At 39.7% G+C, this 24,584-nt stretch overlaps 2 protein-coding genes across 7 annotated transcripts in view; both read left to right on the top strand.

The window, feature by feature from the left end:
* Window positions 1-11,693, top strand: part of SOS2 (SOS Ras/Rho guanine nucleotide exchange factor 2) — a 118,643-nt gene extending 106,950 nt beyond the window's left edge. For all 3 annotated transcript variants that reach the window (XM_032244540.1, XM_032244539.1, XM_032244541.1), the window contains 3 exons: window positions 382-423; window positions 8,096-8,205; window positions 9,970-11,693. In XM_032244540.1, coding sequence (XP_032100431.1) covers window positions 382-423; window positions 8,096-8,205; window positions 9,970-10,479 — 662 coding nt within the window. In that variant the 3' untranslated portion in view covers window positions 10,480-11,693. The remainder of the gene's footprint in view (window positions 1-381; window positions 424-8,095; window positions 8,206-9,969) is intronic.
* Window positions 11,694-12,071: 378 nt separating this feature from the next.
* On the top strand, window positions 12,072-21,453 carry VCPKMT (valosin containing protein lysine methyltransferase). 4 transcript variants are annotated; one of them, XM_032244543.1, is made up of 6 exons: window positions 12,072-12,564; window positions 12,672-12,782; window positions 12,925-12,997; window positions 14,709-14,828; window positions 16,672-16,776; window positions 20,365-21,453. In XM_032244543.1, the coding sequence occupies exons 1-6, from the start codon at window positions 12,299-12,301 to the stop codon at window positions 20,377-20,379; spliced, it is 690 nt and encodes a 229-aa protein (XP_032100434.1). In that variant the 5' UTR covers window positions 12,072-12,298; the 3' UTR covers window positions 20,380-21,453. The 4 variants fall into 4 exon arrangements, with proteins under 4 accessions (XP_032100434.1, XP_032100433.1, XP_032100436.1 ...); XM_032244542.1 differs by lacking the exon at window positions 20,365-21,453 and adding an exon at window positions 17,638-17,905; XM_032244545.1 differs by lacking the exon at window positions 16,672-16,776.
* The last annotated feature ends 3,131 nt before the right edge of the window (window positions 21,454-24,584 follow it).

The raw sequence follows: 24,584 nt of genomic DNA, 5'->3' as shown, positions 1-24,584 counted from the left end.
GAGACATCTAAATGTGAAAATACTGATTAATACAAGAAGTAAAGCATCATTTGTCCATTGTTGATGCATATTATCTTCTAATTTATTCATTCAACAAAGATTTACTTAGTACCTTTTGGACCCCTCTACCAGTCTAAAGGGAGCAATAGATGATGAATAAGAAAACAAGTAGATAAGTTCTGTGATAGAGAGGGAGCCACTTACGCTAAGAAGGAAAACCACTCTAGGTACAGAAGGTTCTAGGTTAATATTTTTAAAACTAGCATGGCAAAAGATGATGATGAAATTCTGCACTGTGTATTGTATATTATCTATGGAAACATTTAAAAAATAAAACCATACATGTTACCTTCCTTTTCACAATTTTTCTTATTCTAATAGGCAGCAATAGCATCTTTGCTCCAGTGCTTTTGCCACATTCAAGTAAGTAAGATTTAAGTTGATTCTAATGAAATGACTGTAAAGATAATAATCTGGTTGATTATATTTATATTTGAGTATTTTGGGTTTTGGCAATATTAAATAATAAGAAAAGTTATAGAAATTTAATTATTTGCTTACAAGTGTGTACTACTTAAACTTCACTATAGTTTATTTTCATTTTTTATGATCTGTGTTCTAAGGGGCTGTATGGCCTTGAAGAAATTACTTACTTTCCCTACACTTGTTAAGGATCAAATGAAATAACTATATAGAACACCTAGAATATTGCTTGGTACAGAATGAATGGTAATTTCATGTCAGTTGTCTTTCTTCCTTACCCTTTCAAATCATTTTCCCATGGGAATAATACACTAAATGTTCATCAGTTTCCCGGGATAGCCCCCAATCACTTATTATTATTATTTTTTTACATCATCTTATTTAATTAAAGCAGTATTTTGAGTAAAGCACTATTCTATCATTCCTAATTATTTCACAATTTATAACATTAATGCTGTTAACTTTCTCTCTGTGGTCATTTGTTTAAAACAAAATAACCCCAAAATGAACACAGTACTTTTGGGTATAATTTTTTATATTTAATTTAAAAATGTTTTTATCTGGCTAGGCATGGTGGCTCATACCTGTAATCCCAGCACTTTGGGAGGCTGAGGCAGGAGGATCACTTGAGGACAGGAGTTCAAGACTAGCCTGGGGAACATAGCAAGACTCTGTCCTTACCAAAAAAAAAGAAAAGATTCATCAAAGTTACATATGAATAGAATTTAAAAGGGAAATAGTGCTAAAACACTTAAAATGAAATTAACAGTGGTGCCCTACCTCAAGTCTACCCACTCCTTTTCTTGTTCTCCAGTGATACTTCTACATATCTAAATGGTGTTTTTATATTCTCTCTTGAATTTTAGACAGTGTTTACTGATGTCCTGTTTGGGTAGATGAGAATTTCATGCTCTACCCTTGCCTATACATAATCACATTTGGGGAAAATACTATTCACTGGTACACTTCCTTTTCTTTATAGCTCTGTTTCCTGAAGTTAATAATTGCCTCATTAATGTTTAGGTTTGTTTGTATGTTTGTTTAGCGCCTTTCTACACCCTTTCATAGCAGTTTTCCCCCTTCCCCGGCTTTGGCCGGGCACTGTGGCTCATGCCTGTAATCCCAGAACTTTGGGAGACTGAAGTGGGCAGATCACGAGGTCAGGAGATCGAGACCATCCAGGCAAACATGGTAAAAACCCTTCTCTACTAAAAATACTAAAAATTAGCTGGGCGTGGTGGTACATGCCTGTAGTCCCAGCTACTCAGGAGGCTGAGGCAGGAGAATTGCTTGAACCCAGGGAGACACAGGTTGCAGTGAGCTTAGATTGCACCACTGCATTCTAGCGGGGTGACAGAGCAAGACTCCGCCTCAAAAATAGAACAAAAAAATCTACAGCTTTACAATGAACTGCTTTGATGTGGGTTTTTTTTTTTTTTTTTTGTCATTTTGCAGTCTACTTAATGAGCCCTTTAAATTTAGAGATTTGAGTGTTTGATTTCCATAAAATGTTGCCTATTGCTTCGGTAATAATTTTTCCCCAGCATATTCTCTGACTCCTTTTGTAAAGCTTCTTTTTCTTATTCTCATGCATCCTAGATTGATCCTCCAATTTTCTTGTCTTTTATCACCTCTTGTCCATCTCTGTGTTTTCATTCTATTTTCTGGAAGATTTCCTCACTTTATCTTGAGCTCTTGTACTTATTTTCCTCATCTATTGTAATTTTGAATTTCTAAGAATTCTTCTCAGTTCCCTCTGATCATGCCCTTTTTTTAATATATATACCATCCTATTCTAATTTCATGGATGCACTGTCTTATCTCTCTTAGGATAATAGTTATGGTATTTTTAAAGTTTATTTTTAATTGACAGATAATTGCATATGTTTCGGGGGTACAATATGATGTTTTGATACATGTATACATTGTGGAATGATCAAATCAGCCAAGTAGCATATCCAGTGGCTGGGCAGGGTTGGATCTGGAAAGGGGAGACTTTAGTCAATGGATGCAAAGTTTCAGTAACTATAGTTAATAATAATGTATATTTCAAGACAAATAAAGGAGAAGATTTTAAATCTTCTCACTACAAAGAAATGACGAATATTTGAGATGATGGATAATTATAGTACTTTAGAAAAAAAATTGTTTTGTTTCTGGTGTTGTCTCTTTTCTGACCTTCTTGTATTAGTTGTAGTCTCTTGTCTTTCATACTGGAGGCTTTCCTTTCTTGTCCAGTAGTATTTCTGTTCATATTTTAGAATGAGGGGGATATTGATGGGAAGTGCTGTAATTATATCCATGGGCATTTGTTGATTTGTGGGTTTTAGTGTAGAGTGATGGAATGATGATAATTTTTTACTTAGGAAATCTCCAAATGTCAGAATCTATAGGCATTTTCCCTAGGCATGTTTAGTTTCTCTAAAGAAGGATCTTTGAATCTTCTGCCTGGGGCAGTCTCACCATGTAGTATGGATATCTGTGTTTTCAGCACAGACTAGTATCCCAATTAGTATCTGGGGTTTAGATTCTGCAGAGAATAAAACTGCCTGTGTCCTACTGAGGTGGGAATGAGGTCGTTGCCTGGCCTTACTAAGTAGGGGAAAGTAGAATGGGGTTCTCTCTGCCCCTTAGCCAGACTTAACCAAGTCTTCTCATTTTCATGCCCATGCCTTCCATTGTACCAAATGCCTTTAGCTCCTGAATCCTTATTTGGTTCTGTGGGGCAGATTTGCTGCTGCTTATCAGTATTACTCTCTGCAGACATGTGGGTTTCATCTTCCTCCGTCTGTCTCTATATACCTTATGAATTAAAGCTACCTACATGAATTAAAGCTTCAGCTTCATACATTTCCTGGCTATATTGAAATTTGTTGATATTTCTTATTTTTTTTCTTGTTCTATGGTGGAATGTCATTACACTGTCTATTAGATTCTTAGTACTGCCATAACAAAGCATCACAAACTGAGTATCTTAAAAGAGCAAAAATTTATTGTATCATAGTTCTGAAGGCCAGAAATCCAAAATCAAGGTGTTGGCAGGGCCATGTTTACTGTGAAACTTGGAGAAGAGAATCCTTCCTTGCTTCTTCTAGCTTCTAGTATTTGCTGGCAATCCTTGGCATCCCTTGATGTACTGTAGATGCATCACTTCAATGATTGCTTCCATTGTCATATGGCTGTCTTCTCAAGGTATGTCTCTTTATTTCCTCTCTTTTTCTTAAAAGGTACTGTTCATGTCATATTGGATTTAGGTCCATTTTAATGACCTCATCCTAATTTCATTACATCTCTAAAGACTGTATTCCTAATAAGGTCACCATTACAAGTACTAGGTGTTAGGACTTCAGCATGTCTTTTGGTGGAACACAATTCAACCTATAACACTGTGCCGTTGTAGAAGTAGGAATTCTAGACATTATTTTGAATGATAGTAAAATACATTTTCAATATAAGAATATTTTACATTTTAAAATTTAATAGAAAATTGAGAATAACTGCATAAAATTCTGAACATTATAAAATAAATCCCCAAAGAAAAAAAGAAAATATATATAGCAAGTATGAAAACTACTCAGATGAAATGAGAAAAACAGCAAGACTCCATCCGCAATGGATATGGGTAGTTCATATCAAAGGAAGTGTATCTTTTAAAGAAACATAGATAATTATAGATAGTTCAGCATCATAAGAAATCTGAGGACTTTTACATATAGTGAGTTGCCATTTTAGTCTTTTGAATTAATGTGTGTGGTTTTTTTTTTTTTTTAAGTAAGAGCAAGCCTATGGTAAAAGGTACATTATTTGTCCCCATGTAAATTGGTATATTAGTATGACCCTTTTGGAAAGCAATCTGAATACGCATATCAAACCATGAAAATGCTCACACCTTTTGATCTTACTGATTCAGTAGAAAATTTAATACTAGTTTATACCAGCTACTCTGCTAAGCACAAGAGATTCAGAGGCAAAAAAGAAAGACAAAGCCTCTGCCTTTATTTATACAAAATACCCAATAAATGTTTGGAAAAAGCCACATGCATGAAGATTCATCCCTCCCACTCTCTTTTCTTCCACGTCACTTGTCATTCCTTGGTCTCTGTTGCTGGTTCCTCCTCACTTTCACAAACTGTTGACATTGGAAGGCCCTAGGACTCAGTTTCTGGACCTCCTCTCGCTACTTGGTTATCTCATTCAGTCTGATATCATTTACATGATAATTCCCAAATTTATATCTCTAGCCAGAACTTCTCTTCTGGCTTCTAGACTCATATATTTAATGACCCATTTAACATCTCCAGTTGAAGATTCATCCCACTCTCTTTTCTTCCACGTCACTTGTCATTCCTTGGTCTCTTACCCGTCCCTCCTCACCTTCCCAAACTGTTGACATTGGAAGACTCTAGGACTCACTTTCTAGACCTTTTTTCACTCACTTGTTGTCTCATTCAGTCTGATAGCATTTACATGATGATAATTCCCATGTTTATATCTCTAGCCAGTTGGGTATCTAATAGGAATTTCAAGCTTAACCTCTCTGAAACTGAGCTTCTTCTTATCCCCTCCAAAATTGTTCCTCTCACTGCCTCCTCATCTCAATTCTAATTACAAGCATCCAGTTACTTAGGATAAAAATACTGTGTTAGAAGTATCTTTTACTTCTCTCCCTTTCTCATACTCCAAGTGTGACCTATCAACAAATCTTGACTACTCTCAAAATGTAACCAGAATATAACAGTTTCTCACCATCTTGACTGCTGTCACCCTGCTCCAAGCCACCATTAACTATTACCTTGTTTGTTACAGTAGCATTCTAACTTCTTATCTTCCCCACTTCAGTATGCTTTTAGTAGAGCAGCTAGAAGGATCCTTTTAGAATCTGAGTTAGATCTTGTTTCACCTGTGCTTAAAGCCCACTGGTGAGCTGGGCGCAGTGGCTCATGCCTGTAATCCCAGCACTTTGGGAGGCTGAGGTGGGTGGATCACCTGAGGTCAGGAGTTTGAGACCAGCCTGGCCAACATGGTGAAACCCTGTCTTTACTAAAAATACAAAAATTAGCTGGGTCTGGTGGAAGGCACCTGTAATCCCAGCTACTCAGGAGGCTCAACCCGGAGAATTGCTTGAACCCAGGAGGCAGAGGTTGCAGTGAGCTGAGATCACACCATTGCGCTCCAGCTTGGGCAACAAGAGTGAAAATCCATCTCAAAAAAACAAAACAAAACACAAAAACAAACCTTCTGGTGGCTTTCTATCTCACTCAGAGTGAAGGCCAGTTCCTTCAAAGAACCCACAGGCCCTACACAGTTTGGTCTTGTTTAATCTGTCAGACCTCATCGCTTATTCTCCCCCTTCACTCAGTCTTCCTTAACATAATAGACACATTATTGCATCAGTGCTTTGCTTTTGCCATTCCTGCTGCTTATAATACTCTTCAGCCATTTGGCCTCACATCCTGCTCCCTTACCTCCTTCAGGTTGTGTTACCTTAGTGAAGCCTTCCCGAATCACTTTATTTATGTTGCGCCCCTCCCACCTCTTTCTATACCCCTTTCCAACCAAATATTCCTTCTCGTAATTTATAGGCATTATACTTTTACTTATCTTTCCCTAACCTAGATTATAAGTTCCATAGGACATGAATTTTTGCCTGTTTTGTTCACTATTACATCACTAGTGCTTCAGACAGTGCCTGACAGTACTAGCCAGGTGCCCAGTGTTGAATGAATGAATGAATGAATGGCAGAAAATTAGAAGTAACTTAGATAGCTAACTAACATTACAGAAATGGTTTAGTAAATTATACTATATTCACCAGTTTGGAATAACTGTAGCTACTAAAAAAGTTCATAAAAACTGTACTCTTGTAGGGAAATGCTTTTGATAAAAAATTAAATTGCATTCAGACTTTAGCAAGGATTGTTGAATGCCTACTAGGGAGAAATATATGGTTCAGTGGTGACTGTAGAGTCAGACCCAGATTCAAAACTCTCATAGCTTTCCCGTCATTCACATATCATCTGCTTCTGTGAGTGTGTGTCTCTGTTACCATCTAAGACTGGCTTAAACAGTAAGAAAACACTCTCACAGACATACTTGGAAGCTTAGCAGAGGGCTTCTTTAAGACTGGTTGATTCAGTGACAGTGATGTAATTATTTCTTTTTGACTCTTCATTGTTTTGTCCAGATTATCAGTTTGATCTAAAGCTGTTTTCCCTTAAGATCATAACTGGCAAGAGCAGTAAAGATTGTGTGCTGCTTTGTTTAGTGAAGTGATATGTACAGAGAAGTACAGACAGTATGACAGACTGTTTTTCCAAAAGAGCAAGGAACTTCCTTTCTGTTAGCCCCCAGAAAATTTCCTTTTAAATTTCACTGGTCTGAATTAGGTCACATGCCAACAGTTAAACTGATCACTCTGGCTAAAGGAATGAGATTACTCTGATTGATTTATACTAATCAGGCCCCATCCCTGAAGCTAAGGGGTCAGGTTCACTTTCCCTAAAGCACATGGCTACTTGCATGAAAGAAAGGTAGATAAAAATCCGATCATGTTAAGAAAGTGAGAAGGTGAGTCCCATGCCTACTCCTTGGCTTGAATTGGGTTGCCCTGGGTGGGATTGGCTAACTAAACCAAATGGGACAGATTTACCACCACTGAGGAGAGTTCTCCCAAAGATGAGACAAACAATGCTGGCAAGTATGATGAACATCCTTTGCCTAACCTCCTCACACCACCTACCAACCTCATAGGCATACCTTTTGTATCAGCTATTTCTCCCTGAGCCAACAGGACCCCCCAGAGATAACTGCAGAGCCACATGATCAGGATAGCAATTTTTGACATAGAATAGTTTGACATATCTACTTGGATGTCTCTTAAGCAGTTCAGTTAGAGTGTTTAAAGTTAAACTCATCAGCTTCTTCCCCAGTTACCTCCTGTGTTCCCAAATGCAGTATAATGACAAATAAGACACGGTTACTGCCTTTGTAACAACTGTGTGAATATAGAGAGATCAAATGGGAAGTTGAACTATAGAAAAAATCAGAATGAAAATAATAATTATATGTCTGGTTGATCTGTTTAGGGGTATTGTCCTATCATTTATCATTTTGTAAATTCCTTTAATGTGGTTATATAATGTGTACATTTTCAATGAGAGACTTGCAAAGAGAAAGAGTTATGTGATATGGGCTCCTATATGCACGGTTTTATTACCTGTGTGGTGATGTGCTGAAATGTAGCTGCTTCAGAAATATATGGTCTCTGATTAGGATGGTCTTTCTTTGGAAGTTACTACAGTATATTCAGACATGTTTTGTTTCAATTTGTAAAAGGCTTTTCAGGGAACAGAATCTCTTTAATCTTAAATAGTATACCTTCATTTAGCTTAAGTACCCATCATGCCCCAGGCACTGTGGTAGGTGATAGAGATATAGAAATGAATACACACTGCCCTCAGAAAGCTTACAATTTATTGGGGAAGACAGATAAACCAATAGTCGATACAGTCTGACAAATGCCATAATAGAAGTATCAAGCACAAGCTGTGATAAAGGTTTATCTTACAATTATACTGTGAATTGTGGTTAAACTAGTGTTTTTCTCCCACAGAGTCTTTCTTTAGTTCATGTGGTAGTTTACATAAACTAAGTGAAGAGCCACTGATTCCTCCTCCACTTCCTCCTCGAAAAAAGTTTGATCATGATGCTTCAAATTCCAAGGTAATCAACAGGACTTGACTTCAACTTATTCTAAGATGTGCATCTTCAAAATAATGCCCATTGTTGTAAAGAGTCTGTCAGTTATACTTTGGCTACCATTTATGGTTTTTCAACATTTGGGTTGTATTTGAAAAATACTTTTAGTTGTCTAATACTTATAAAAACCTTTTCTAATAAAGAGGCTGCGCTGAGTGCGGTGGCTCACGCCTGTAATCCCAGTGCTTTGAAAGAACGAGGTGGGTAGATCACCTGAGATCAGGAGTTCAAATCCAGCTTGGCCAACATGGTGAAACTCTATCTCTACTAAAACTACAAAAATTAGCCAGGTGTGGTGGTGGTCACCTGTAATCCCAGCTACTCGGGAGGCTGAGGCAGGAAAATTGCTTGAACTTGGGAGGTGGAGGTTGCAGTGAACCAAGATCACACCACTGCACTCCATCCTGGGCAACAAGAGTGAAACTCTGTCTTGGGGTGGGGGGGAAAGGCTGGTTGGGAGGCTGAGGCAGGTGGATCACCTGAGGTCGGGAGTTCCAGACCAGCCTGGCCAACATAGTGAAACTCTGTCTCTACTAAAAACACAAAAATTAGCCAGGTGTGGTGGCAGGCACTTGTAATCCCAGCTACTCAGGAGGCTGAGGCAGGAGAATCACTTGAACCCAGGAGGCAGAGGTAGGTTGCAGTGAGCCAAGATGACACCATTGTACTCCAGCCTGGGCAACAGCAAGACTCTGTCTCAGAAACGAAAAATAAAAATAAAAAAAATAAAAAAGAGGCTGGGCAGATTCAGAGATACTCAGAAGTACATATTCTTTCTGGTATAGGTGAAAAAAAACTTTAGTAGTATTCCAGGTATTCGTCAAACTTTCAACCAATGCTTCTCAAAATTTTAAGGGTACATCAGAATTACCTGAAAGGCTTGTTTAAATCAAATTGTAGAGGCCCACATCCAGAGTTTCTGATTCAGTAGGTCTAGGATAGGGCCCAATAAATTGCTTTTCTTTGTTATTGTTGTTGCTGAGATGGAGTCTCGCTCTGTCGCTAGGCTGGAATGCAGTGGCGTGATCTCGGCTCACTATAACCTCCATCTCCTGGGTTCAAGCGAGTCTCCTGTCTCAGCCTCCTGAGCAGCTTAGACCACAGGCATGTGCCACCATGTCCAGCTAATTTTTGTATTTTTAGTAGAGACAGGGTTTCACCAGGTTGGCCAGATGGTCTCGATCTCTTGACCTTGTGATCTGCCCATCTTGGCCTCCTGAAGTGCTGGGATTACGGGCATGAGCCACCGTGCCTGGTCCAAGACTTTGCTTTCCTAACAAGTTCCCTACTGATGCTGATACCAGTGGTCCCTGGACCACACTTTGAGATCTACTGCTCTAAGCCTCATTGTAGAAAGTAGAGGTAGATGTCCAGTAAGCAGAAGCTAGACATCAAAGTCCTCTTGATATCATGTCCTTTCATGTCTATAAAGCAATAAATTATTGTCACTTACCTATTATAATTAAAAGATATAAATTTCCTAAATGTATACACAAAGCAAGATAACTCAAAGAGTTATATTTTTAAGACTTCAATTAAAACATCTCATATATAAAAATACTAAACCCAGCCCTGAATTAAACTAGGAGTACTCACAATCTGATATTTAACCCAGATTAGTTTGAGTCTCTGAATTTAACTTCACATGTAAGAATTTTTCAGACTTAAAAACTTTTTTTAAAAGTTTTCCAGCAGAATAGAGGTATAATTTAATTACTTTTTTTTAAGGGAAATATGAAATCTGATGATGATCCTCCTGCTATTCCACCAAGACAGCCTCCTCCTCCAAAGGTAAAACCCAGAGTTCCTGTTCCTACTGGTGCATTTGATGGGCCTCTACATAGTCCACCTCCACCACCACCAAGAGATCCTCTTCCTGATACCCCCCCACCGGTTCCCGTTCGGCCTCCAGAACACTTTATAAACTGTCCAGTTAATCTTCAGCCACCTCCACTGGGGCATCTTCACAGAGATTCAGACTGGCTGAGAGACATTAGTACGTGTCCAAATTCACCAAGCACTCCTCCTAGCACACCCTCTCCAAGGGTACCACGTCGATGCTATGTGCTCAGTTCTAGTCAAAATAATCTTGCTCATCCTCCAGCTCCCCCTGTTCCACCAAGGCAGAATTCAAGCCCTCATCTGCCAAAACTGCCACCAAAGACTTACAAACGGGAGCTTTCGCACCCTCCATTGTACGGACTGCCTTTGCTAGAAAATGCAGAAACTCCCCAATGACCTTAGCCATATGTAGTCATTGACACTGGAATGGTATTTGTAAAGTTTTTTTTTAATTTATTCAAAAAAAGACATAGTATTTTAGTACTTTTTACAAATAATGCTCTTAAAAAATGCTACTGATCAAATAAGCTTTTAAGAATTGGAAAAAAAATACAAAAGTCCTTCACCATTATCCTCAGGTGATCAGTAGCATTGCCTTGTCTTGGATCCTCAGTGCTGCCAAAAGGCCAGTATAAAGAATTTATATTTGCACTGTAAACTCTGCAAAAATATGATTTAAAGTGATGTGATTGCACTGAAAAGGGATAGTGCTTTTGTGAAATTTTTCAAATTTGAGTAATAGATGCCTTTTTAAGGCAGTGAATTAACACAAATATAGGAGGGGTATTTGGTGTTACTGATTTTTAAACCTCTTTGACCATCTTCTAGTTTTTACTTCTAGTTTTTACATCTAGGAGAATTGTGAATAACACCAACTGTTCTTAAACTCTTTAATGCCATGTCTTAAATGCCGGTATTTGCTGCTGAAGACAAAAATGAAAAGTAGGATGAAAATAATAGAATGGCACTGTAAGTGTTTATTACTTTGTTAAAATGTAAACAAAGACTACATAACCCAATGATGGAGGAGAAAAGGGCATGTATCTCATTCAGATGTGCCTTTTGTTTTTGCAGACTATGGTGTCTTTAGCTAATGAATTGCCTATTGTTATGGAAAACAGTTATAATATGCCATGTATGTACAGTTTTGTTTATATTGTATATTTAAAGATACTGCTAATAACCTATATAAATTTAAGTGACTTAAGGCCTATAATACAATCTGCTACTTTACTAATTCTTAAATTCAAAAAAAATTATATGGCATAGGAACCAGTTGCCTTGCCTTCAAGACCTAGTAACTTTCTCTATAAATCTCGTGTTAACTGAAAATTTTTTTAAAATATATTTTTTAGATTGGTAATATTTAAACCAGCAAATACTTAAAGCTTTATTAATTGTTTTAATCAGATAAGTGAGTAAAACTTTTATTTGCCATTTGGATGCCTTTGTTCAAAGTGATAAAGAGTGTTTTGCTGATAGTGCTGTAGCAGCAGTTGTAAAGTAGCCAAAAGCCACGTTGTTTATTTACTGGTCTGTGGCCTTTTACTGTGCTTTGTATCAGAGTTCTTAACAAGATTAATAAATCACCCTAGTCTTAATTTTTAAAAGACTTTTAAAATATGTGTTTTCATTATAAAGAACAAAGGGGGAGATTATTGAGTACTGTAGACACACACAGACACAATTTTAGAGGGATAATTTTTTTCTTGACTGTTAAATGTGAGCGGCAGGCTTCTAGCAACCACTTTTATGAATTCATTAAAAAAACTAGGAGTATGCTAGGAACTTGGAAGATGGTAAGATTACAGTCTTATAGCTCTCTGTTAGGATCTTGGAAGCTACTTGCATTTAGGCCCTGTAACTACTGTGTGAATCAAGTTTCCAACTAGGTAAACTCTGAGGTTGGCTTTGTCTTTTAAAGAGCGGATTATAATAGTAGTTTTGTGTGGAAAATCGATGTAAACAGCCTCTTCACTAAGCTAAACGTGTGATTTAGGGTAGAGGGAGACTGCGAAGTGCTTGGGAGAAGCCGGGGCCCCACGCTGGGCCCCGCCCAAGTAACGCTGCCTTCCGGGCTTTGTTAACTTGCGCGCGCAGTGACGCCGACTCCGCCGCGGGGAGGGGCTGGCCCCTCACAAGGCGGGGACGTGTGGCGGGGCGGGGCGCGTTGATGTGACGTTGCTGCGCGCGCCGCCCCCGTTGCCGGGCAGCGATGGCGGCTACTCCCGAGTCCTCGCTGGAGGACCCACTGCGGAGCTTTGTGCGAGTTTTGGAGAAGCGGGATGGTACGGTGCTACGACTACAGCAGTATGGCTCCGGCGGCGTGGGTTGCGTTGTTTGGGACGCTGCCATTGTCCTTTCTAAATACCTGGAAACTCCCGAGTTTTCTGGCGACGGGGCCCACGCGCTGAGCCGGCGGTCGGTGCTGGAGCTGGGTTCGGGCACCGGAGCCGTGGGGCTCATGGCCGCTACCCTCGGGTAAGAGCTGGCGGGCGGGCTGGGTATGGGGGCGCCTTCTTGCTGGGAAAATCCGGATTACAGGTTTCTCACCTTGTGCCTACACCTCAGTCGACGTTATTTTATAGGGCTGATGTTGTAGTCACCGATCTTGAAGAATTGCAAGAGTTGCTGAAGATGAATATTAATATGAACAAGCATCTTGTCACTGGTTCTGTTCAAGCCAAGGTACTGAAATGGTTTGTATGGCCTTTCAGCTTCTTTTAAGATACCGATTTGTAGTTTGCTAAAGGGATGGAAGGGGACTCTCCTGTTCTTTATAAAAACGAGTATTTTGAATTATTAAAACAAGAGTTGAAATATTTGTTTGACATTTTTAAGGGGGGAAGAAATAGAAGACTTTCCTTCTCCACCCGACTACATACTGATGGCGGACTGCATATACTATGAAGAGGTAAGCATTCAGTGAGTGAAGTGTCTTCATTTAGAAGATGAGCCATATTTTCCTGGATTCTAAAGCACACATTTCTTCACATTTTAACATCTGTGAATCCGAGATTTGCCTTATAGTTGATGCAGTAAAGAGAAGATAAAAGTCACCAGGGGCTATATGTATATACTATCATCATTAACATATAGGCCTAGTTAAGCATGTTGAGAAAAGTGTTATATGCCTTTTACTAGTGGCTTCTGTAAAAATTTTATAGGATTTTGCCAATTGGATGTTATGAAAAGCCAAAATCATCTTTTTCTTTTTTTGTCTCCCACGGTACATGTTAATCATGACATTGATAACTAAGTTGTAAAGAACTCATTGTTCTTTACATATCAGTTTGGGCCAGGCGAGGTGGCTCACGCTTGTAATCCCAGCACTGGGGAGGCCAAGGTGTGTGGATCACCTGAGGTCTGGCGTTCGAGACCAGCCTGACCAACGTGGAGAAACCTTGTCTCTACTAAAAATATAAAATTAGCCAGGCATGGTGGTGCATGCGGTAATCTCGTCTTATCCGGGAGGCTGAGGCAGGTGAATCGCTTGAACACAGGAGGTAGAGGTTGCAGTGAGCCGAGATGGCACCATTGCACTCCCGCCTGGGCAACAAGAGCGAAACTGTCTCAAAATATATATATATATCAGTTTGTATAGTGTTGTGGGCATCACTTATTTAAAAATAATTAGTATTGAGCCAAGTTAGGATCAGATTTAACTTTTTTTTTTTTGAGACGGAGTTTCACTCATGTTACCCAGGCTGGAGTACAATGGCGCGATCTCGGCTCACCGCAACCTCCGCCTCCTGGGTTCAGGCAATTCTCCTGCCTCAGCCTCCTGAGTAGCTGGGATTACAGGCACGTGCCACCATGCCCAGCTAATTTTTTGCATTTTTAGTAGAGATGGGGTTTCACCATGTTGACCAGGATGGTCTCGATCTCTTGACCTCGTGATCCACCCACCTCGGCCTCCCAAAGTGCTGGGATTACAGGCTTGAGCCACCGCGCCCGGCCTCAGATTTAACTTTTGTAGGGTAAATTGTTCATTATTTAAATCCCAAATTAGATGAAATAAAATTAAACTTTTAAGAGTAAAGTTGAAGTTGATGCCATTTGTTTTCCCATGGGAACTCCAAAATGCAGTCACTTGAATCCTTTTTCTGGAAACTGAAATCAGTACAATAGTTAAGAGGAGCTTACCCAGTCATTAGTTACAGAGGGTTTTTTGTTTGTTTTTGTTTTAAGATAGAGGTCTTGTTCTGTCACACATACTGTAGTGCAGCGGAGTGATCATAGCTCACTGTAACCTCGAGCTCCTGAGAATCAAATGATCTTCCCATTCAGCCCCCTCAATAGCTAGGACTACAGGTGTGCACTAGCATGCTGGCTAATTTTTAAATTTTTTGTAAGGTGGGGAGGCGGTTCTTGCTATATTCTCCTGGCTGGTTTTGAACTCCTGGTTTCAAGTGATCTTTCCACCTCTGCCTTCCAAAGTGTTACCATTACAGGTGTGAGCCGCTGCACCTAGCTTAGAGCTTTAATTACATGTGCTTTGTTGGATTGATTCAAATATGGATAAATTGTAGAGGAGCTATAAATACACCTCCACCTCCTCAACCCACTTTTAAAGTAGAAATATTTTAAAATCATAGACAAAAAATATATTCTTTTTTAAATAGTCTTTGGAGCCATTGCTGAAAACTCTGAAAGATATCAGTGGATTTGAGACCTGTATTATATGTTGTTATGAACAACGAACAATGGGAAAAAATCCAGAAATTGAGAAAAAATATTTTGAGGTAAGTATCAAGTGCTCTATTATCTTGTAGTGATTTCCCTTCAGGGAGGCTGTATGTGACTCTTCAAGTATATTATGGTAATTTTGGGTGGGGAAAACATTCTGTTTGTATGAAGCTGAGGAAGGGATCTTCATAGCCCATGATTCTACCAAGCTCCCCTTTTATTTCATTTCTGATTAGTTGATCTTTAGCTACAGAAGAATGTTAAACAATACTGGTACCACTTCTTTTTAAGAACATTTCTCAGTGTTTACTAAACATGATGCTGGCTTTGGGGAACATATTAATGTATTACCTTTGGAGAATACATGATAGAAATGTGCAGGCGATAAGTTGTGTTTTTGTTTTGAGACAGGGTTTTGCCCTGTGGCCCATGCTGGGGTGCAGTGGCACAGTCAGGGCTCACTGCATCCTCAGCCTCCTGGGCTCAAGCGATCCTCCTGCCTCAGCACCCCCAAGTAACTGGGACTTCAGGCACGTACTACCACACCTAGCTAACTTTTTGTATGTTTTTGTATAGATGGGGTTTTCCCATGTTGCCAAGTGATACATTTTTACTTCTGTGTTTTTCTCTGCATATTTGTGAAACCTCCAAACTAAATACCTGTCTATTTTTAAGGTCTTTTGTTGTTGTTGTTATTCTGAAATAGAAAAGACTTACAGGAAGTTGCAAATATAGTACAATAACTTTCCCTAGCAATAACCCAAACCCTTTTTTTTTTTTTTTTGAGATGGAGTCTCACTCTGTCACCCAGGCTGGAGTGCAGTGGCGCGATCTCAGCTCACTGCAACCCCTGCCTCCTGGGTTCAAGCGATTCTCCTGCCTCACCCTCCTGAGTAGCTGGGATTATAGGCACACGTCACCATAACTGGCTAATTTTTGTACTTTTAGTAGAGACGGTTTCACCAGGTTGATCAGGCTGGTCTCGAACTCCTGACCTCATGATTCTCCCGCCTCGGCCTCCCAAAGTGCTGGGATTACAGGTGTGAGCCACCATGCCAAGCCCCAAACCCTTTTTATGAGCACAAATCTCTAACATTGTGAGTGACTCCTTTTGAGTATACATCAATACAAGCCTGCAGTTTTGTCTGCTGAAGGGACTACTTTAGTTTAATGAGAAAGCAGGTATATGACTGCCTCAGGTAACATCTACTAAAATTTTTATTTTCATGTTTTTCTTAAATATGAAAAATGTTCATGAACTTTTGAAATGATGCATAATGAAAACTTTGTACTGTTTTTTTTTTTTTCTTGGATTTCCAAGGCCAAATTTTGTATTGTTAAACAATTTTTATTGGGGTAAAGCATATGTAAAATGCATATTTATCAAATCAAGTGCTGAGCTTAATTTTTCATGTGTGTACACCCAAGTAACTACTTCCCAACATAAAGATAGAGGACATTTTCAGAATCTTGGAAGGTGTGCACATTGCCCTTTCCCAATCAGTATTCAAAAGGTAACCACCAGCCAGACGCAGTGGCTCATGCCTGTAATCCTAGCACTTTGGGAGGTCAAGACAGGCGGATCATGAGGTCAGGAGTTTGAGACCAGCCTGGCCAATATGCCGAAACCCCCTCTCTACTTAAAATACAAAAATTAGCTGGGCGTAGTGCCCTGCACCCTTAATCCCAGCTACTCTGGAGGCTGAGGCAAGAGAATTGCTTGAACCCAGAGAGGCGGCGGTGGCAGTGAGCCAAGATCACACCACTGCACTCCAGCCTGGGTGACAGCAAAACTCTGCCTCAAAAAAAAAAAAAAAATGTAACCACCATTCTGAATTCTGTCACCCACAGGTCAGTTCATATTGTTGAATTTGAAATATACCTCTTTTAAATTTATAGCTCCTTCAGCTAGACTTTGACTTTGAAAAAATTCCTTTGGAAAAACATGATGAAGAGTATCGAAGTGAAGATATTCATATTATATACATCAGAAAGAAAAAATCGGTAAATAACATTCTTAGTTCTTTATTCTCCAAGGAGGTTTCATCAGCTGTACACTATTTCAGGGCATATGTGTGGTACAGACATTGACTTTGATGTGGAGAAACAGCTATAACGATTCACTGGACTCGGGCACCAACTTCAGTGTCAAGATCATTTAATCTATCTTGCTTTGAATTTTTTGCTTTAAAATAAGCCAGGCTTCTCTCTCTTTTTAAATTTTATTTTGTATTTTTTGTTTTTTTGTTTTGTTTTGTTTTTTGTTTTTTTGTGTATGTGAGATGGAGTTTCGCTCTTGCTGCCCAGGCTGCAGTGCAATGGTGCGATCTGGGCTCATCGCAACCTCCGACTCCTGGGTTCAAGCAATTCTCCTGCATCATCCTCCTGAGTAGCTGGGATTACAGGCATATGCCACCACACCCAGCTAATTTTTGTATTTTTAGTAGAGACAGGGTTTCTCCATGTTGGTCAGGCTGGTCTCGAATTCCCAACCTCAGGTGATCTGCCCACCTTGGCCTCCCAAAATGCTGGGATTACAGGTGTGAGCCACGGCACCCGGCCTTTTTTGTATTTTTTAAGTAGAGACGGATTTCACCATGTTGCCTAGACTGGTGTGGAACTCCTCGGCTCAAGTGATCCGCCCACTTCAGCCTCCCAAAGTTCTGGGATTATAGGCATCAGCCACCATACCTACCCAGGCTTCTCTTTCTCAGCCTTTCCATAGGCATAAATTATATAGCTCTATTATTGGGTGTTACCTCAGACAAGTGATTGGCTATTTATAAGTTTCTTTTATCTCTGTGAGATTTTAAAATGCCAACTCTTAACTTTGTGAACTTTTCCTTATTTAAAATTTTTTTACAGAAAATGAAATACAACAAGGCAAATGAGTCCATAAAAGAGAAATGTACTCAATTAAGTAGAATTTATGTATGTTCCCCCTTCTTGGTGCATGTTTATACCTGATATAACTATCACATTTTATGCAGGTTGCCTCAGTGACACCTAGGGTTTGAGCCTATAGAAAGAGGGAAGAATTGTACTTCATCTTTTTTGAAACAGGGTCTCACTCTGTCATCCCGGCTGGAGTATAGTGGTGCAATGTTGGCTCGCTGTAACCTCTGCCTCCTGAGTAGCTGGGACCATAGGCTTGCACCACCATGCCCAGCTAATTTCTGTTGTTTTTTTGTTTTGTTTTGTTTTGTTTTGTTTTGGTTTTGTTTTGTTTTGTTTTTGTAGAGATGGGGTTTTACCCATGTTGTCCAGGCTGGTCTTGCACTCCTGGACTTGTGACCTGCCTGCCTTGGCCTCCCAAATTCTTGGGATTAAAGGTGGGAGCCACCACACCTGGCCTTTCATCTGTGTTTGTATTCCCAGCACCTTTGGTTTATATGACTAGTGTAAGGCAAGGAAATGATTACTTTTATGAATTAAGGATGCTAGATTCAATAAGACCACTCTTTTTCTATCATCTTTGCTTTGATTATGTTTGTGATACAGTTTTCTAATTATATAAATTCTAGTCAAAAGCAAATAAAACTTAGGTTTAGGAAACAAAAGTAGATGTTAGAACTAAATCTTAAGTAAAAAGGCAGCAATGAGATTATTAATTCAGATTAACATTTATGTGGCATGTTGCTAGAGATACAAAAAAACTGTTTTGTGCTTTAAGAGATCCAGTTTTAACTGAAGCTGTTGTGCAGTTTTAAAAGTATAATTTTTTTGAGGCACAAAGATTTGGTGTTTCCTGAATATATATATATATATTTTTTTGGTCAAAGAAATTAGCATTCATTTACAAAGGCATTGTGGCGCATGCCTATAGCATACATAACTACAGGCATGCACCACAATGCTTTTTTAATTTTTGTCAAAAAAACCTATTAGTTGATGTAATTCACATACCATAAAATTCACCCTTTTAAGGTGTACAGTTTGGTGGTTTTTAGTGTATTCACACAGTTGTGTAAATCACCAGTTTCTAATTTTAAACCATGTTATCACCTCCTCAGAGAAGCCTCTTACCCATTATTAGTCACTCCCTGTTACCCCTGTCCCCAGCTGCTGGCAACCACTAATCTCTGCGGATTTGCCTATTCTGCACATGTCATGTAACAAGTCACATATTATCTGGCCTCTTGTGTCTGTCCTCTTTCACTCAGCACAGTACTCTTAAGCCTCATCTACATTGTAGCACACATTAGCATTTAACTTCTTTTTGTGGTTGAATACTATTCCTTTATGGCTGTACCACACCTTATCCATCTATTGATGAGATGAATAATGCTGCTATGGACGTTCATTTAGAAGTTTTTGTGTGAACATGTTTTCAGATCTCTTAAGTATATACCTAGAGGAATTGCAAGGTGACATAGGAACTCTGTTTAACTTTTTGAAGACTTGCCAAACTGTATTCCAAATCTACCATACCATTATACATTCTCACCAGCAGTGTATGAGGGTTCCAGTTTTCTCCGCATCTTCACCAACACTTGTTAATTATAGCCATCTCAATGGATATGAGTCTCTCAACTGTGGTTTTCATTTCTCTAATGATGTATCTTTTCTGTATTTAGAAGAAATACTCGGCCCATTTTCAGATTGATTTGTTTTTTTTAACTTCTGAGTTGTGAGAGTTCTTTATACATTCTGAATATTAGATACCAGATGCATGATTTGTGAATACTTTTTCCCATTTTGTGGGTTGTCTTTTCATTTTCTTGTTAGTGTTTCTTTTATTAATTTATTATTTTTCTTTTGAGACAGAATCTCGCTCTGTCGCCTAGGCTGGAGTGCAGTGGCACGATCTTGGCTCACTGCAACCTCTGCCTCCAGGTTCAAGTAATCCTCCTGTGTGAGCCTCCCAAGTAGTTGGGACTGTAGGCATGCACCACAATGTCTGGCTAATTTTTTTGTATATTTAGTAGAGATTGGGTATCACTGTGTTGGCCAGGCTGGTATCAAACTCCTGGCCTCAAGTGATCTGCTGCCTCAGCCTCCCAATGTGCTGGGATTACAGGTGTGAGCCACCACACCCAGCCTATGGTGTGTCTTTTGAAGCACAAATATTTTCTTTTTTTTCTTTTTTTTTTTTTTTTTTTTTTTTTTTGAGATGGAGTTTCACTCTTGTTACCCAGGCTGGAGTGCAATGGCGCAATCTCGGCTCACCGCAACCTCCGCCTCCTGGGTTTGGGCAATTCTCCTGCCTCAACCTCCTCAGTAGCTGGGATTACAGGCACACGCCACCATGCCCAGCTAATGTTTTTGTATTTTTAGTAGAGACGGGGTTTCACCGTGTTGACCAGGATGGTCTCGATCTCTTGACCTTGTGATCCACCCGCCTCGGCCTCCCAAAGTGCTGGGATTACAGGCTTGAGCCACCGCGCCCAGCATATTTTCATTTTTATAATGTCCAGTGCATCTGTTCTTTCTTCAGTTCCTTGTTAGGTGTCAGCAAAGAGTCATCTATAAACATGAATGGGTGTCCACTTGAATTGCATGTAGCCACTGTTAGGCATGCTACGCATTATTAAATACCCAGTAAATAATTTGTGGTAAATCAATCTTTTAAGTTTCCTTTTTTTCTTATAGAAATTTCCATCGTGAAGCCTTTAGTCATCTTACCCAAGCCTCTAACAACCTGGGTAAGCTAAAGATGTGAATGGAGCATGTGAATACAGCATGGGAAGATTGTGTTCACAGATTTTTTCCAGCACATCCTTAGAGATCCGATGTATAGATGACAACCACCATGGGCTGCCTGCAATATGAAAAATGCCTGCCTGCCTGCCTGCCAGTGGCCCTGAATCCAGCTTAGGTTACTTAATTCAGCATCAAGTTCTGTTTAAAATAAATGTTGAGAATCAGTTATTCAAATAAAAATTGGTATTGAGGTGAGGCCAAAATCTGCCAAAAGCAGTGAACCAGCATGGTTGACTTGACTTTTCACAGGAAACTAGAGATAAATTTTTAAAGAGAACTATCCACTATTGTATAATAATGTTTTAAATTCAAACCGATAAATTTTAGTTTGTCTTCAAAATTTTAAAGGTTTTCATTTTGTGCATAATTATGCAGTATTTATCATTTGTATCTTTCATTTCTTTTAAAACGTCTTTAATTCTTAATTGTTCTTTTAATTTTAAAAAGAACTGAGATATTGTGTTGTCTACTTATATTGGCCAAAGTTTTATTCTTTTCCTTACAATACGTATGTATGTGATTTAATCAGTAAGTTATACTGTAATGAGTTGCTTAGAACACAAATCAGAAGATTAGAGAAACAAAATACATCTTTACAGATTTTTCATTTTAATGGAGTGAGAATAGAAAGACCAGCTTAAGGCTTGAGTACTTACCTGGCTCGTGCATGTTGCTTTATGTATATGTTCCAGGAAAATCTGGCTTAAAAATACTGGCATTAACTTGTTTACTTGAAACAGTGAAAGGTTTTTGAATAACTACAAATGTAGATCTATATGTATATACCAAATGAATTTTTATTTTGTGTCTCTGTTTTATGTTATCATGAAGCCATTTGCTCTTATACCGTAATCTGTCAAGGACTTTAATCATACCTATTCCAAAGAGTAGTAACCGGATGGAATTCTGGTATTTACAGGCATTGGTGCTAGATGGTACATTTTATGTGTTAAAATAAACATTGTTTTTGAGACCCTGTGACTTTGTGAATTTCAGAAATACCTTTGAAGAAAGTGAACATCTCAATAAGTAACTGCTTTCCAGAAAGAGCAAAAGCAGCTCTATATAGAAACATTAAGGTTAAAAGTCAAGAAAATAGCTCATTCAGTCTTTAAAGTTTCCTTTGCTGGGTTTTTTTTTCTCTTTTCCCTAAAATACTTTGTTCATACTGCCTTTAGCATTTTATTAAGCAGTTTACAAGGCAGTGTGACCTAAATGTATGGTGCTTTGTGAGGTACAGATAGTGCTAGCTGTTATTAATGAAGTCTTAGGACAAATGACCACTTTGTAGCTTGTTTTATAACATGAAATTTGTAAAAATAAGTTTATCATTGACTATATCAGTGCACCCAGGTTCATCAAATGTCTTTTCACCCTCCTCCAATTTTTATGCTATCCTGCTTTCTGTGTGTGTGTGTGTTTATTTTTTTTTAAGGCAGGGTTTTGCTCTGTTGCCCAGGCTGGAGTGCAGTAGTGTCACAGTCTTGGCTCACTGCAGGCTATTCCTCCCAGGCTCAGGAGATCCTTCCACCTCAACCTCCTTGGTAGCTGGAACTACAGGTGCGTCACCATGCTTGGCTAACTTTGCTATAATTTTTGTAGAGACAGGGTTTCACCATATTGCCCAGGCTGGTCTCAAACTCCTGGACCCAAGTGATTCGCTCACCTTGGCCTCCCAAAGTACTGGTATTACAAGCCTTGAGCTTACAAGTACCTGGCTCTGTCTTTTAATACATACTATCTGTGGGTCTTTGGCTTGAATTGCGCCTTGATTTTACTGTATGAAAGCCCAGCCCTTTTAGTTCAGAAAAATGAAAATTCCACTCACATTTCCTGAAAGAATCAGGCTGAAGTGGGCCTCTATGCAGCTTTGCCAAAATTATACTCTTGCTTGACTTCCTCCCCATTCCTGTCCTGCTATTCCCATTTCTTTACTTACCATCTTGATAAATCATTTGCATACATTCCTCTCTATCTGCTTCTGGAGTACTCACCTAAGTACTAACTGACTATAGAGGTAATTAGTAATTGAAAGTCAATAGGCCCCGTGTGGTGGCTGACACTTGTAGTCTCAGCACTTTGTGAGGCTGAGGTGGGTGGATCTCCTGAGGTCAGGAGTTGGAGACCAGCCGGCCCAACATGGTGAAACTGTCTGTACTAAAAATACAAAAATTAGCTGGGCATGGTGGCATGTTCCTGTAATCCCAGTTACTCCAGAGGCTGAGGCAGGAGAATCACTTGAACCCCTGAGGCAGAGGCTGCAGTGAGCCAAGATCATGCCACTACACTCCAGCCTGGGCAACAGAGTGAAACTCTGTCTCAAAAGAAAACAAAAAAAACACATAACATAGGGTTTATCTTTCCTGTTCTGGAATAAGGCCAAAACTGAAGTCATAAAGTACCAAGCGTCACATTCTAAGATTAGACCAGCGGTAGCTAGGACCAGTGAATGCTACAGGGCTTCCTGAAGGGCACCAGTTCAGAGAACATGCTCCATCACCAACCACTATTCCACAGACAGCTGGGGAGCCCTGGAAGAGGCCCCCTTTTGGAGGAGTCCATTGTTAGGGCTTGTCATTTACTCTTTTGGGCTTTTGAGTGTGGGGAGGTAACAGGTTGCACCTGCACTCACATGCCACAGGGGAAGTCTGGGTGAGGTCCTCACTCCTATAATCCCAGCACTTTGGGAGGCCAAGGCAGGCGGATGACTTGAGCCCAGGAGTTTGAGACCAGCCTGGGCAACACAGCAAGACCCTGTTTCTACAAAACATACAAAAAATTAGCTGGGTGTGGTGGTGTATGCATATAGTCCCTTCCATACTAGGGAGGCTAATGTGGCAGGTTCATCTGAGTCCGGGGAGGTCGAGACTGCATTGAGCCATGATTGCACCAGTGCAATCCAGCTTGGGTGATAAGAGACCCTAACTAAAAAAAAAAAAAAAAAAAAAAAAAAAGACACAGGAGGAAGGCCTGAGGAAGTAACTTGGGATTCAAGATGCTTGCAAGTATGGGAGATCAACATTTCTCTTTCTGGTTAAATTTGTGTTTACCCACCAGCAGCAGATTCCAAAGCATGGAGACAGAATTGGAGGAGTGGGAGGGAACTGTGAGGCTGAGGGGTATTGAAGATGCACCCTACCAGCCTGAGAAATGATGCGTGAGTTGAGGGCCAGAAGACTTCTGCAACAACATGAAGAGCGGCGGGGGACGTGGTTTAAAAGGCAGGTGCAACAGATGAGGTGATGCCTCTAACTGGGGATCAGCCACAAGATAGATAATTCTGAAATCCCAAGGGACTGCAATGCCATGGTGTCTGGGCGAGTGTCATTGCCTCTGCATAACGGAGCCCATCAACCACTTATCGGAATGCAGTCATAGCCAATTAGGGAAAGGGTGGAACCCCACAGTAAGGCAGTGTTTCTCAAACCAGGCTGCACCTGGAAAATTAAAAGCACGTAAAACCCGTGCTCAGGCCCCATCCCAGTTTAATCAGAGGCATAGTATTTTTGTTAAGGGGCTCCAGATGGCCTTAATGTTTAGCCTTAAATTGAGAACCACTGCAACAAGGAAACCTCTTTTAGCGTCTACTTCCCAAGCAGAAGAGAGCAAAGAAAGAAGAAAGTACATAAAAAGCAAACCATCTGTGATTGGAGTGGGCCTATAGTACATACGGACAAAAACCCATTTTTAACCCGTTATGGAATCTTGTATGAAATAGGAGGTTTTAAAATAAACAGGACTGAGCTTTGGAAACTGAAATAGACTATAAATATAGTCTGAAAATTTAGAGAACCTTTTCCAAGAAGGAAAAGATGATGCTACTCAAGAAGGAAGGGGGATTTGGCAGTTAAAAATGGTTGCAGGTTTACTCTCCAATGATTTGATTCTCTTCTGTACACTAGTTATAATTTTAAACGTCTTTAAAGGTTAAAAGGTTGCATAGCTTTGCATTTTAATCTGCTACAGTTTATAACCAAGGGTCCATGGATCATATGTTTCATGAAGTTGGAAATGAAATTAGGTGTTTTTTTGAGACGGAGTCTCATTCTGTCGCCGAGGCTGGAGTGCAATGGCGCCATCTCAACTCACTGCAACCTCCGCCTCCCCAG

This window comes from Sapajus apella, unplaced genomic scaffold, assembly GCF_009761245.1.
Source record: "Sapajus apella isolate SASKATOON/1434 unplaced genomic scaffold, GSC_monkey_1.0 scaffold55, whole genome shotgun sequence".
In the NCBI taxonomy this organism is placed as follows: Eukaryota; Metazoa; Chordata; class Mammalia; order Primates; family Cebidae; genus Sapajus; species Sapajus apella.
Note: the sequence above shows the minus strand (reverse complement) of the source record. Positions and strands in the feature narration are given on the sequence as shown.

Excerpts from the sequence above, each read along its gene's own strand:
- VCPKMT (XM_032244542.1), top strand. The coding sequence starts at position 12,299 with ATGGCGGCTACTCCCGAGTCCTCGCTGGAGGACCCACTGCGGAGCTTT. Across the intron at positions 12,783-12,924 it reads CAAGCCAAGGTACTGAAATG|GGGGGAAGAAATAGAAGACT; the intron begins GTTTGTATGGCC and ends GACATTTTTAAG. Across the intron at positions 16,777-17,637 it reads ACATCAGAAAGAAAAAATCG|AAAATGAAATACAACAAGGC; the intron begins GTAAATAACATT and ends ATTTTTTTACAG.